Here is a 15,292-nt window from a genome sequence, read left to right as displayed (position 1 = left end):
TGGGAAAGAGTACGAGTCGACCAGGCAATGATTCAGTCAGTCGGAGAAAATCTTGGTTAGTTGCCTCACACGTGAATTTATTCAGCAATCAAGGCGAATTCAAGATGGAATCAAAGAAATCACAGTCATGAAGTAGAATTATGATGAGTAGGTTGAAATTATTCCAAGGAGAAACCTCATAAAATCTTCAGGAAAAATCCCAAGGAAAATCCCCAGGTGCAGGGACCGGATGACTCCTACATGTACATTCTGCCTGTAATTAACAGATAAAAATAAGGAGTCCCCATAGTTATTGAAAAAGGTGTGCGCACAGAGCAAAGGTGGCCGTCAAATCCAGTAGGGTATCGTGCGCACATGCTGTCCATGCAAAATACAGTACACCAAGGTATATACACACAGCGGTGTCTATGACAATGCCACGCCATCGGATTTCCCAAAGTTTCGGGTAAAACTATACAACTATCCCGAAAGGTCACACACAAAATAAAATGAAAATCACGTTTCACAGGTTCTGGAGACAGGCCACAATAGGGTTGCCTTATATTCAAACAGTTGTGGCCACAAAAACACAACAAATTCAACGTCCAGTGGTGCTGGAGAAAATGGCGAAGTGCTGAGCGCGCGAAACATGGGTGCGCCCTGCTGTGTGTGCACACTAAACTAAATTACATGTGAATACGGGGTTAGGCCTTATGCAAATGAGGTCGAGTTAAATATAAACCTGTTTCCAGGAGACAAAACTACCAAAAGAAAATCCGTATCCCCACAATTACGAGTGAGTTGTTGAAGAAAAGGGTTTTTGTTTGGGTTTTTATATCAGATGTATACAACTAGAAAGAGCGGTGCGAACAACTACCAGCATTGTCTCCACGAAATAGATAACAGTAAAGTCAGCCACAAATATGTTTTAGCTTTTCCTGCTCTAATTCTGTTTTTTTAAATAATCATTTATAAATCCATTGTCAAATACAACACATCAATCATTATTACGTGCTTGCTAATGTGACATGCGGATCTGATGAAAAGTTATGTTCGTGGCCAAACTATACTGTGAATCGCTCATATTAACTCTTTTTATGGCCTCAAGTCGAGCAAGACACAGACAATGAGATCTGGAGCACAAACCGGGGGAGCAGAAGTGTTTGAACCCATGACCGTGGGTTGAGAGACCCGTTTCAGGACCCGGTACATACGAGATAAGTTTTCTTTCCAGGCATAGTAACTAGTGGGTGTGTATGGAGTGTTATAAGAGAACAGTCACACTGGATTAAAGTTCCCATAACGACCTAGCGCCCAAGAAACCAAAGAAAAGGTGTTCATGAATCCACACCGTCGGCTTGAAGAAGAACCTGTACTCGGTCAGACATGTTAAATTTGTTGCACGTAGGCCTTTGGCGGCTTAGTCATCCAAAGCCTAGTCTCTATCTGATATAAAGGTAACAAAGAGGAAAGTTGGAGTTTTAACGAAGAACTTCACTCATGCGCCCGTCTTGTCTTAAAGGTATGTTATTCTCCGCGAGACATGGGCAGTACAAAGAATAAAGATTGAGGGCAGCGACCTGTAATTTCAAAAATCAGATTTGTGGACCTATAATTAGCTGGATCAATTACAATTTGTAGGAGACTTTCCCCTAAGTTACTCCTTTTGCTTCGAAAACTTTGGTTACATACGTGGGCAGTGCAAAGAATATAGATTGAAAACTTTGGTTATATAGATTATGTAGTCTTCAGCGCATTAACTAAAATTATGTCCCGGACCGTTATCTTACATATCAGTTTGAAGTTCTGGATCATCCAGAAGATAGCCCCTACATATTTTTAAAATCATCACACAGTTTACAAACTGTCTGTTTTGCAGGTAAACTTTCATCTTTCATGCTTCCAGATTGAAAACATATTTAAAAAATCAAATAGAACGAAAAGAAAGAAAAATCGAAGGGCCAGAAAATCTTAAAATAGACCCTTCGTAGTCGACGGAGGTAAAACTAGCAGCTCCCAATTCAATGTTCACGAAATGTAATAAAAATGAGGCAAATGCCATTTTATATGTCATTATTTCGTTGAAGAAACCACTACCACTCATATCTTGGGATGAGACGGAAAAGTTTATTTATTGTAAAGCTTAATACGCCAATGGCAAGACGTTAGCCAGGTCAGTGTCTCCTTCAGCAGGATTCATAAATCTCCTCGATGCTGCATCCTTCAGTGCAGCATTTGTGGTGCAAACCTCGCTTTTCGATACCACGTCCGAGCAAGAATGTGCTGGCGTCCATTGAATCCAGAAACTCTGCATCACAGATTACGAGAAAACAAAAGTGGCACAATAATTTTGTTTTCACCCAAATAACTCTGTCTTTTTTGTATATTACTATCAGCCCCACCTTAAAAAATCGACTCTTACACAAATCAACAGAGCGGAGAAACAGGAGGCCTCTTTACATAAAGACAATGTCCTTCTGCAGCCTTCCTTTGCATTGCGTCTACAGTCTGTTGATGGAGACATGCATATATCATGGGGATCAAGGTGGGACCCCCCAAAAAAATTAAGGGGAAGAAAAGAAGCGAAACATAAAAGGGGAACCGAAAAGAGAGGGAATTGGATGAAAACTAAAACTTTTCTTGATTTCAGTTTTCAGTTTCTGCCATCTCTGGAGAGAATGAGTTTTTATGACAGCACCGGTTAAAAGTACTTTGCTTTCACGTTCTTAGAATATGAAATCTTTTCTTTTTGAAAACTCTTCCTGGGAAAGTGAAGGGGCAGTTTCAATACTCAAATTCTATTAGCTTAGGGTTTTTTTGCTCGACAAAAGGTTAGTGAGACACAGTAGTGCAGCCAGGCAAGAGGGAAAACAAACGTTCCCACAGGCCTAGTTGGCCCTTGCCTCGCTTGGCTACGCCACTGGTGGGAGACAGTAATTTAAGTTGATTTTATCTTCACTACCTTGGTCGGAGAATCCATGGAATGTATGGCCAGTCTCACCTACTTTCTCGTAAGCAGTCGCACCACAATAATTGGCACGGTAAGCCCTGCACAAAATACGTCCAAGATAGCCATTATAACACCTTCTATAACTGCTGATAAAATGCACTCTACGGTTAACAAAATAGCAGGTAGCACCGGTCTGAACAAGGATATAATTCTGTCTTCTACGCTACATAGCGTAGAGCCTTGTAGCACATTATTTGACGTTTGTTTGCGGCTGGCACTTGATATTGTGTACCTTTATGCAAAACTAATTGAATCAACAACTCTCTAAGAAATACAATGTAAGCCTAATCAGTGGGAAAACTCAGGAAAAGCATTACATTAGGAAACGCTGTAACGGGAATTTACTGTCGCCTACGATCGTGGTATGATATAAATAACATGCCCCTAAATGTCATGGATGTCACGGCATGAACTCTAGCACTAAACGAAAAATTAGGGTTTTAGAAATAAGTGAAAAATCGAAGAAAAACTACCGATAGCCCCTAAAATACATTTAAATGTTAAAACTCACAGTTATTTCAATAGATGGAAATATCGTACAAGATTGATTGAATTTACCCCCGTAAAATCTTGAATAACTCAAGTATATATGTCACTAATGTTTATTGCCGCCCTTGCATGTACAAACATATCTTTAACAAAAATGAACTTTCATTAACTGCTACCCAGTTGTACCCAGTGAGTGGGATTGTCCGGAATGTCGAACATACACGTTATTTTTTTCGATTGTTCACTGGGAGTATCACTAGGTTAGGAAGATACCTAGCCTGTGACGTGCATTGCATGCGCTTTGTCGTGGGTGCAGGCGAACATGGGTGTAAAGGTATACATTATCATCGTTTGTTCGATCAGGGACCCATTGATCAGCTTAGAGCAAGGTCAGCATTCGGAAAACTGCATCACAGAACACTAACATACGATTAATTGACGTTTAACCACAAAATATTACTCTGCACAGTCTCGAACCAAACGGTGTAAACCCCCTCTTTTCATTTGATATCCAGTCTTCAAGTACCATTATATCAAAAAGCAATTGTGGCCCTGACCAATATTGAATTTTCGGTGTCATAGTCAAAGGTACGAATGTTCAGCACCAACGCTGTGTTTACCTCGGTTAAAATACCAGCAGAACTAAATGTGCCCCTTATTTGACAAAGAATTAGTCAAACACAACTTAGTTACTATGTACTTAAATTCATTTAAAAATAATTGTACTTCAGTGATGAAGTTTGACAATTTTGGCAGTTAATTTATTTTGTGTTTACATTTATTTAAATTTATACTAGAGGTTTTGCAATTATGGTGGAAAATCGCTGAGTTGTATTGGGGGGTTTACAAAACCATCCCAGTCGAGCTTATTGTTCCGGAGATTTTGGCTTTGCGGCACGTTGCCTCAGATGACGTCATCATGACATCACTATTCTTACACGTTTTTTGAGGAAATTATTTCTTCAAGATGTTGTTCCAGCAAGAATACATGTTTTTTAAAAACATTGTATTTTGCCACTCTTTAACACCTGCCAGGGTTGTCGAGGAGTTGCAATTTCCCCCCTTCACCTGACAGATTTACTTTAATTATTGGTTGTCAAAACGGCCAAGTGATCCTAAATTCATGCTCAATTTGCAGAATAGGGCAAACAATCGTGCATTTGAAAATTATCTGAGTGTCATACCTTAAAATCCTCCTTCCCCCGTTGTTGGTACATAAGCCTATGGATTTGACTGCTGACAATTTGCGTCACTCCATCATCAACCCATGCTTCTTTTTCTTTAGTATTAAAGAGAAAATACAAGTTGCAAAGAATGGCAGTGGAAGGAACACTTCCTTTTTATGTAGCTAATCCAGATGGTGTAGAGCAAAGGGTCGATATTGACATAATAAAAACCTCATGTCACGCACACGCGTAATCGTTTACACTGTACATGCTCTGAAGCCAGTTTGTCTACTCCACAGGCTACATGTCGTACATGTATACGAATGACACGCACGTCCATACGTATGTGTGAGTACACACACAAGGATGGCTTTTTTGCCGTGTGGGTCCCGTGAGTTAGGCTAAATGATCTCTCTGGGAAAAAAACGCCTTGAACAAGGCTACGTGCAGACAGAAAGCTTGCAACAATGTTCATTCTCTGTGGAGTGTAAACGATTACGCGTGTGAGTGACATGAGGTTTTACTACATGTATGTCTGGATTGGCCGTTTGCTCTACACCATCTATACAAGATATAGATGTCATAGATAAAAATTGACATCATTTGACAAGTCACGTGACTGTGATTGTTATTTTAACGTATTCGTGTATTTTGTTATGAATTTTAAACTGGCAAAAACTTGCCCAACTTCATCACTGAAGTATAATTATATTTGAACAAATTCAAGTAAATAGTAATTAAGCTATGTTTGACAAATTCTTTTTCAATTAAGTGGCACATTTAGTTCTGCTGGTATTTTTACAGTAAACACAGTGTTGGTGTTGAACGTTCTTGACTTTGACTATGACATCGAAAATTCAATATTGGTCAGGGCCACAATTGTCTTTCGATGTAACGGTAATTGAAAGCCGGAAATAAAATGAAAAGAAGGGGGATAGCTCGTTTGATTCGAAACTGTTCATTTATGATGATTTGGATGCAATTGGACAAAACTGTCATTCAAGTGTCCTCTTGAAATGGGGCAAAGATTTTTCCTGGTTGATTTGTTTTGAACTAGATAACTTTGTATTTGGCCCTTATTGCTTATAAAGACACGAACTTGCCTCACTTTGGCATACTGAGGCTTGGCGTGTACTGCTGCTTCTAGTGCAACCTTTGTCGTTAATACCGTTAGTTCAACAGCTTGCAAGAACCACCATCATCATGAATCGATTCATCGTTTTGCTGCTGCTTTGCGCCATTGCAGGTGAGTTGATCATTGTGTAGACTCATTGGATCATTGGTGTCGTTTTGATTTTGTGGTTATACGTCAATTAATCGTATGTTAGTGTTCTGTGATGCAGTCTTCCAAATGCTGACCTTGCTCTAATCTGCCCAATGGGTCCCTGAGCAAACAAACGACGATAATGTAAACCTTTACACCCATGTTCGCCTGCACCCACGACATAGCGTATGCAATGCACCTCACAGGCTAGTTATCGTTCCGACCCTCGTGCGTACTCCCCGTGAACAATCGAAAAATATCACGTGTATGTTCGACATTCAGAGAATGCGTACACTTCTGAGATTCACATTCAGCAGGGAGCTGGTCACGTGATGAGATCTTCCCCACATTCCGTACAGTCCCACTCACTGGGCACAACTGGGGAGCAGTTAACGAATGTTCATTTTTGTTAAGGATATGCACATATGTACATACAACAAGGGCGGCAGTAAACATAATTGACATACTTAGGCAAACCTGAAAGCACGCAAGTTACGTAAGATTTTACCGGGTAAATTTTACCAATCCTGTGCGAGTTATCCTTTAAACACGATACACTAAACTCGACACATACAATATTTTGGTAACGTTACTTGACGCTGTGCCTTGGATGTCTTTATTACAGATCACTCAGCCACCATATTAACTCCTTTAACGAAGCCTGATCTATTAATCATCTTAACAATGTAAGGATAGTATAGGTCCCAATCGTACTGTATATAATTGAAAGTGAACGAACTCGTTGTACTGTTGCTTGCCAGAAACGAAAAACACAAAAACCCAAGGGGAAAAAAGGAAACGTGTATCTGACCTAAACGAACCAACTGCAGTCAGGCTAGCAAACAACAAGGTTGAACAGGTCCTAAAAACATAACTAAAACATACCAGACCAAATTTTTATATAATACTCTCTTGACCACTCGACCGTTACTCTTATATAACAGGGATAAATTCGCTTCATTCTTATTCATTTCGGCGCCCAACCGAATGATCCTGAAATGAATACAAAAATTGAGATGACTGATGCATCAAGAGAAATCTAAGTCTCTGGGGTAACCAGCTGAAAATTTCTGAATTTTTTTCTGTTTCACGGTTTTTGGTTGATGAATTCGTCAAGTATTGGTGTCGCGGGGATCAGGAAGTTTAAGCGGTACTAACTCAGCCATCTATCCATCCATAAACCAGGGGCGTATCCACAGGGATGGACCTGGGGGAACGTCCCCCCCCACGCACACCTGTACACATGTACACACACAAATTCCACGTGCCAGGTTTAAAAAAAAACAGGTTAAATGGATACTGAATAGGGTTTAATAACAAAAGATTGCCCCCCAAAACGACATCACTGAAAGCTGGTGCACGTAAGATACTTGTGCCCCCACTAGTAAAATTCTAGCTACGCCACTGCTTAAGCGCACCCATTTGGGTCTTAACTCATCTAAAATATTGCGTCAGGGACAAGCGAAACATTTTACCAGAACAATAAAAATCCATATCTGGAAAAATAGGATGAAATTCTCTTAGATTTTTGTGTCTGAAATTGTACGTTATAAGGTTGGTACGTTTGTGTTCTTACAAATTCAACGTTGGCCCGGTAGAAGAATTCTTTGTGACTTTTACCTTGTTTTCCTTTAATATTTTTTTCTGTTCTTTTCTTTATAGTACAACAAATCAATGGCCACCCAGACGCAGATGCTAAACATGGAGGGAATTTGTAAGTAAAGTTATCTGTTAGAATAAATATTTAGGAAGACATTCGTACCTCTTCGTACATTAATAAGGGAACAAACATTTGCTTGGCCGGACTTCTGCAATTATGTTTAAGACCGCGGGTGCTTTGGAATCTGATGATTACCCGAACATATAGCAAGGGCCATTATACAAGCTTTATTTTTATCGGATTCACGAATGAAGTAAATACCTTTTGGTACAATCGACAAAAGTCCTCCCAATTATTCGTATATATACATTTCATGGACTCGCAATTTTGTGGGCCCTTTCCCTATCCATGTTCACGGGCCACTGCCAATGACTGTTTCTGCCTCTATCACACTACATGCCAACAAGAACTGGACCATCTACCTAACTACGATGGTTTTATATTCCAGTGGTGATCTGCCAGAAAAATAGAAAATAGTTTAAATGTGTTCACTCGGAAATCTTGCTTTGGCAATAAAAATAAAATCAACACCCCAAAAGGAATATACAATCGAATTTGACAAATTTGAATTTGATAAGAAATTTACTTCGCTATTTGGGGTAATTTATTTGTCAACCCGGAGGTTCAACGAAAGCGTACGATAGCCCTTGAGATAGAATTTTCTGGTCTTTTCAAGAAGTTTACATTCACTGCTCTTTTATTTTGCAGTTTTATACTTTGAATGTGTTCAAGTGGTTTTCAACAAAATGGTTGTCATACCCCTAGATTTCCCATGGAAAATTTTGATTCTTTGAATAAAAGATACCCTTCAACATTGTGACAACAAAAGAGATTGGTGAAGTAATCAATGTTTGTTTCTACTTTTGACATTTGGGCAAACAGATTAATTTTTTAAGGGTTTAAATCATGTAATATCTTTATTAGTTTACTGAAATGCTTTAACAATCAGGCACCATTGTTTAATGCTTCGATCTCAGTAAACAATACATGTAGTTCACACACATAGTGTTATACTGTGTCATTAGTTAAGCAGTACCAACTACACGTGTAGAATTGATTGGATCTAACTTGACATGTGCATCAGAACAGCAGCAATCTTGTCCGTGTCTTATTGCATTAAAAGTCGGATTATAGCAAAGCATAGGACACTACAAATTACTAATAATCGTTTCAGCAGTTTAAAATGTAATTGCTCTTTGACCCTACATTTCCTTGGCCACACAACCCGCTCACCATTGAGGAACTGATTTAGCTTCTTTGATGTAAATGCATTACAAAATTGCCACAGCGCCTCTTGAACCTAGTGCAATGTAGCGTATAAGACAATGACATAATCCTTTGTCAGACTGGTGCTAGCTGCTATTTTGTTAACCGTAGAGTGCATTTTGTTCAGCAGTGAATGACACTGGTAAGCACAGAACCTTTACGTTACAGAAGGTGTTACAATGGCTATCTTGAACGTATTTTATACAGGGCTTACCGTGCCAATTATTGTGGAGCGACTCTTTACGAGAAAGTGCGCGAGACTTGCCATGCCTTCCGTGGAGCCTCCAACCAAGGTAGTGAAATTAAAATCAACTTGAATTACTGTCTCCCACCTGTTGCGTAGCCAAGCGAGGCAAGGGCCCCTACACTTTCTCAGGAAGGGTTTTCCAAAAGAAGAGATTTGTTATAATCTTAAGACGTGAAAACAAAGCAGTTTTAACTGATGCGTTCACAAAAATGCATTCTCTCCAGAGATTGCAGAGAATGAAAACTGAAATCAAGAAAAGTTTTAATTTTCAACCAATTCCCTATCTTTTTGGTTTCTCTTCTTTTCTTCCTCTTAATTTTTTGGGGGTCTCACCTTCATCCCCTTGACATATGCATGTCTCCATCAAGAGACTGTATACGTCATGCAGAAAAAGGCTGCAGAAGGACGTTTTCTTTATGTAAAGGGCCCTCCTGTTTCTCCCCGCTCTGTTGATTTGTGGAAAAGTCAATTTTTTAAGGTGGGGCTAATGGTAATGTAGTGTAATTCCCGGTGACGGGAGAAAGTGAGGCGGTGAGGCCAAATTTTGGGGTTCCTGTGTCACTCTCAAATTTTGGTTTTTTGAAGATCTCCTTGGCTTATGAAAAGACCTGCCAGTACAAAATTATTAATTTAAACAAACATGAATCTTTGGTTCTATAGATTAGATTAGATTAGATTAGATTAGATTAGATTAGATTAGATTATCTAATCTAATTCGATTCGAGTCGAGTCCAACTTCCATGATCAATGAAGAGTATTGCTGGTGCTACATGTAACGTAAGATGTAACATGTACATGCTGCAGATTTCCAAGGTCATGAATAATATGTTGTACATGTACATGTACAATAACAAAGGTGGAGGTACACGTACGTGCACACCACATTGCAAATTTGACATTAAACTTGCACCCTGCTACATACAGCCACTTTTATGACCTTATATCAGCTATTACATAACTTGCTATATACATGTAACTCACCAGTCGATGTAGCCTATCTGCCCCTAGCCTAGGGCCCCCAACCCTGCTGGTACAATTCAGCAAATACAAAGGACCATTCCAGGCCCTGAACCTGATGACTACAAAGTTTCTAGAAGTTTTGGAAGAGATCCAAGGTTGTGGCGCGAACGACCAATTTACACGTATATTCATGGGCACCGGAGCTTAACTGATTGCAACTTAATCCCTCTATTAATCGATCTGGACTGTTAAATATCTACCATTTGCATTTATCTGTAACTCACATAACCAAGCCATTAACATTTTATAAATGAATGCATTATTAAACCTGGCACTATCTCTCGTGTCCGCATAGCATGTCCAAAATACTAAGATTACTACACGGCAACGTACCAAGCGATTCATGGACAACATGAATAGCGCCCTCATGTGACTACAGCACTTAACAATTAGCAAACACCACAGTAACATATAAAAAGACAGAATTATTTTGGGTGAAAACAAAATCATCGTGCCACTTCTGTTGTCTCCTCACCTGTGATGCAGAGTTTCTGGATTCAAAGGACGCCAGCACATTCTTGTTCGGACGTGGTATTGGAAAGCGAGGTTTGCACCACGAATGCTGCACTGAAGGATGCAGCATCGAGGAGATTTATGAATCCTGCTAAAGCAGACACTGACCTGGCTAACGTCTTGCCATCGGCGTATTCAGCTATACAACAAATAAATGTTTCCGTCTCATTCCAAGATATGAGTGGTGGTGGTTTCTTCGCCGAAATAAATATCAAGTAAAATGGCATTTTCTTCCTTTCATGACAGTTCGTGAACATTGAATAGCCAGGTCCTAGTTTAAACCATTTTACCTCCCATTGCATGGGGAATGGATTATGCCCCGAAAGCCTTAGCTGGCTCAAAATAAAATTTCGGCCTCTTGTCTCGATCCAACCAAATCGATCCAACCTTTCTCCTAAGCTGATAAATGAACGCATCAACAGCGTATTAATTCCTTTCAGGTCGCTCACGGTAGAAATGAAGCATAATACAAGACATAACCAGCTCAAACTAAACAACTGTCTTGTTAAGACAACCCTGTTTGTTTAAATGTCGACAGTTGCTCTGTAATTTATAGGAAGCGTTATGTTTAACGAAGCATTTTAAAAACGAAGAATGACTCCTCCTTGCAATGAGCTTTTGGGCTGTATATGATACCTGGAGAGTGTTTTAAAGCACGAAGAGAAATACATTTCCCTACCACATCCACGCTATGCATTCTTCTTAAGAATTCTTATTTCGGTAAATATATCTTTATTTATATAAAAACGCCGACTATGACTTTTAAGATAATCTGGCCTTTCGATTTTTCTTTCTTTTCTTGCTGTTTCATTTTTCGCAACATGATTTCAATCTGGAAGCATGAAGGATTAAAGTTTACCTGCAAAGCAGTCAGTTTGTAAACTGTGTGATGATTTAAAAAATATGTAGGGGCTATCTCCTGGATGATTCAGAACTTCGAACTGATATGTAAGATAACGGTCCGGGACATAATTTTAGTTAAAGCGCTGAAGACTACATAATCTATATAACCAAAGTTTTCGAAGCAAAAGGAGTAACTTAGGGGAAAGTCTACTACAATGGTAATTGATCCAGCCAATTATAGGTCCACAAATTTGATTTTTAAAGTTACAGGTCTTTGCACTGCCCATGTCTCACAGAGAATTAACGTACCTTCAAGACAAGACAAGTGCATGCGTTAAGCTCTTTGTTAAAACTCCAATTTCCTCTATGATCCCTTTGTACAATATCGAGACTAGGGTCTGGATGACTTTGCCATCAAAGGCCAGTAGTGCACCCCGTCTAACCAGGATATTTTGCCTTCTCTATGACGGTCTCTCGACCAATCAGAACGCTGGATTTTGTACCACGTGACCCTCATTAGCATAAAATGAGGATTGAGAATTGTTCATTGTTCACGGGGTGTAGGTAATGTGTGGGAGAAAGTTCACGATATACAGGAACGTACCATTTTGTTTTTTGGTCTTTGTGATCGATATTATCTGCTCGAGAGAGCGAGGTAAACTCGGGTAAGTCTTGAAATAAGTACAAAACTGCTTGTAAAGTAAAGTAAATAAAATATCTCTTAAAACAATGAACATTATTGATGGGCCATATTTTTAACTCATGGCCTATACTTATGTGGGCCGGCCGGATATATGTCGGTTAGAAATGCATGTACGGTACAATCACAAGAACGTTATACATGTATACGCATATGTACCCTACAAACGTAGAAGGTCTATAAACTTGGGGGTCTACTACATGTACCTACGATAAATTATATGGTACGTCAGCCCAAATTGGGCACTGAGTACAATAGCCTTATTGCTTGCTCGGAGGGCGATTGCAGTGACGTCACAGTGCTGAGTCATCGATAGACGTAAACAACTGGACATGTCCAACCATGTCCAACGGGAAGGCCCAGTACGTGCGGCGTTTTTAAATGGTACACTCGGATTGGGCGCCCACCAGCACCGGGAGGTCTTGAAGTAATCGAGGGATAATTCCTAAACAATGTCCCTTTATAGCATGGCGGCAGGTAATGTACACGGGCTTTATCTTCGGACAACAGACCGCGGGTGGCTCTGGCTGGAGTAATTGGATAAATCCTGAAGTAATCAAAAGGGGCGATGGTCTTTTCTTCTGAGGAAGGCACGATCTTTTTTTTAGGGATTTCGTCACTGTTTGTGTCAACCTTTATGTTTTGCAAGATGATGCAATACCTAAACCGATATAAAAGGTCCAAGTGTTAGGTTTAAACCTTTAGTCATTAACGGTGGGAACCTACCTACATACAAAAATGGTGCAGCCCCAATTGGGCGATGTGTACAATTGCCTTATAGTAGGGTAGGAAGGAAATTCCATGATGCCACGGCGCTGAGTCATCCCTGAACGTAAACAACCGAACATGTCCATCAGAAAGGTCCAACCTGCGCGGCATTTTTAAACGTTTCGGGGTCGCAGCCTAAGCTGGTGGGCTCATTCTAGGACAGAGAATCGTTCGATTCGTATTGCTCTTAAGGACCGCTCTTGCTTTGGGCATGGTTGAATGAGAACACTTTGGAATTGGATTGGAGCAGGTTATTTGATCACAACACCAGGAATCCTGCTGATCGAATATCTGATGTAAGACAGGTGAGTGCTAATTTTTTTGTTCATGGACATTCTAGGGTTTTACGTGTGTAAAATTACCGATGTCAGTATATTGCGACTCAGTGGACCATGAGTTGACTCAGTTTCTTACCATTAAAAATACAATACTATTGGATTGTCTTTGTACCAAACTTATACATGAATGAGTTTTTGAAAGGTTCAGAACAATTCTGTCAGACATGTTTATCAGATGTATAGTAATTTGCTTCTAACACGTACAATGTAATTGAAATGTGTTTCAAACGTAATTTCAAACTACACGTTGTACGTTTAATAACTTTTTCCTTGCTATGTGCATTTTCTCGTGGGGCCGTATATCTCCATGGTCTTACCGTCGACATTATTTCACTAAAAACGTATTCTGTTAAGTAATTTACCTGCTACATGTTTAAGTACATGTTTAAAAAGTAACTCAAAGAAATTGGCTGCTATTCAGTTCTGCAAATGTTATCCAAAATTAATTTTCAATTTTTGTCATATCAGAGACGGTACTCTTTCGGGGTCCAGCTGTACAAAACTGGCCATTTTATTATCATTAAAAATACTTGAAAGTGAAATGCTTTGTCGAAACAGGCACACTAATCTTGTGCACAACATTGCTTTCTTATGCCATGGTTTGCTGCAGTCACACAAACATGCATGCACACGTAGTTCTCACACGAAACTATCTGTACGGTGAAAAGCCTGACCAATCAATAATTTGCCCGTTCAGTGTTATCTGGCTAAACCTTTGAACGAACACCCAAAACTTTAACACGGCATGGAACCAAAGAAAATAATACTACATGTATCACTTTTATGGCATTCCGCTGTTTGAAACAAATAAAAAGAACTGTATCAAGGTAACTTAAAGAGAAGAAGAAAATGTAAGTATTTCAATGTAATATTGGTAAATCATAAGAGTCAATGTTGATACAATATGAAACGATGGTACGCAGAAAACAAGTAAAATCAGAAATTACCAGCATTCAATCAAGTAGTGACAAACGTAAAGTGTGAAACTAATCCTACAAATTTGCACACAAAACAGAATAAAGAGTAACAAAGTTCAAATTGAACAGATGCAAAATGCCTAACATAAATTGTAATCTTGAATCAAAACGTAAACTAATATTTCGTCAAAATGTAAATACGAAAATACAATTATCTATACATCAACAATAAAAGCCAATGTACTTGTACAAAAATGGAATTAAAGTAAACATGTTGTGAAAGACAATAACACTGTAAAATAGAAAGGTCGAATATAAGTAAAATACACGTGTAAGAAAAGTAAGGTGTTTTATTACAAGTTGATGTATAAGCGTTTTTATAATGGTCTCTTAATTTTTATGTGTTTCATTCTAATGTTTGTAATTCTAATGTCTGAAAAACAGATAATCTTGCTTTATTGCAATTTTAAATGCATTTGTTAAGTGCCAATTTTATAGATTCGTACACATTTGTCATTAAGTCGGGATAAGAATAAGAATTAACTAAACGCAAAATAATTGATAAAATATAAAAATTTAACTTTAAAGTTAAAAATCTATGTTTCAATATAAGTGGTAAAATATAAAACGTAAAAACTTTAAAAGTTAAGACAAAATTATGTTTTAAACAAAAGAAACCAAAATTTCAAGAGTAAGTGATGTTAAAGTTGGTAGAACGTTAAAGTGTAAACGAGCACATCACAATGATAAACCTGTATGAAAGACATGTACTTGAGCAAATAATCTAAACCGTGAGTGCTAATGGTCATCGACTTTGTAAATCTTGATTATGCCAAGAGAAAAACCTATGACAAAATGTTGCAATGTGTGCACAATTCGTTCTTCATTTTTTTTTGTCTTTGCATTTTTCTCTTTCTGTCCTTGTGATCGCGAGCGTATCGCATCCCATGCCAAATGATGCATATACAGGATTCGGTTTAATTCAAATTAACATTTGAAACAAATCTTTCCCCTTATCCTGTCAACTCTTGACAGTCTGTTCGTTTATTCACGCAGACATTTGCAAAGTTAGCACGTCGTGAGTGGCACACATTGTGAATGCACACTTGACG

General features: G+C 38.8%; 1 protein-coding gene across 2 annotated transcripts in view; it reads left to right on the top strand.

The window, feature by feature from the left end:
* Nucleotides 1–11,469, top strand: part of LOC110989837 (bombyxin-related peptide B-like) — a 41,049-nt gene extending 29,580 nt beyond the window's left edge. The window contains exons 1-4 of one of the 2 annotated variants that reach the window (XM_022254497.2): nucleotides 5,763–5,890; nucleotides 7,571–7,622; nucleotides 9,042–9,127; nucleotides 10,588–11,469. In XM_022254497.2, the coding sequence (XP_022110189.1) occupies nucleotides 5,848–5,890; nucleotides 7,571–7,622; nucleotides 9,042–9,127; nucleotides 10,588–10,709 (303 nt within the window). In that variant the 5' untranslated portion in view covers nucleotides 5,763–5,847 and the 3' untranslated portion in view covers nucleotides 10,710–11,469. Of the gene's footprint in view, nucleotides 1–5,762; nucleotides 5,891–7,570; nucleotides 7,623–9,041; nucleotides 9,128–10,587 lie in introns of those variants that run through there. The other variant, XM_087142187.1, reaches the window with a different exon arrangement.
* The last annotated feature ends 3,823 nt before the right edge of the window (nucleotides 11,470–15,292 follow it).

Source organism: Acanthaster planci, linkage group LG10, assembly GCF_054643075.1.
Source record: "Acanthaster planci isolate LZ-2023a linkage group LG10, COTS_SCS, whole genome shotgun sequence".
NCBI classification, from domain to species: Eukaryota; Metazoa; Echinodermata; class Asteroidea; order Valvatida; family Acanthasteridae; genus Acanthaster; species Acanthaster planci.
The sequence above is the reverse complement of the archived record's forward strand: the minus strand, read 5'-3'. Positions and strand labels throughout refer to the sequence as shown.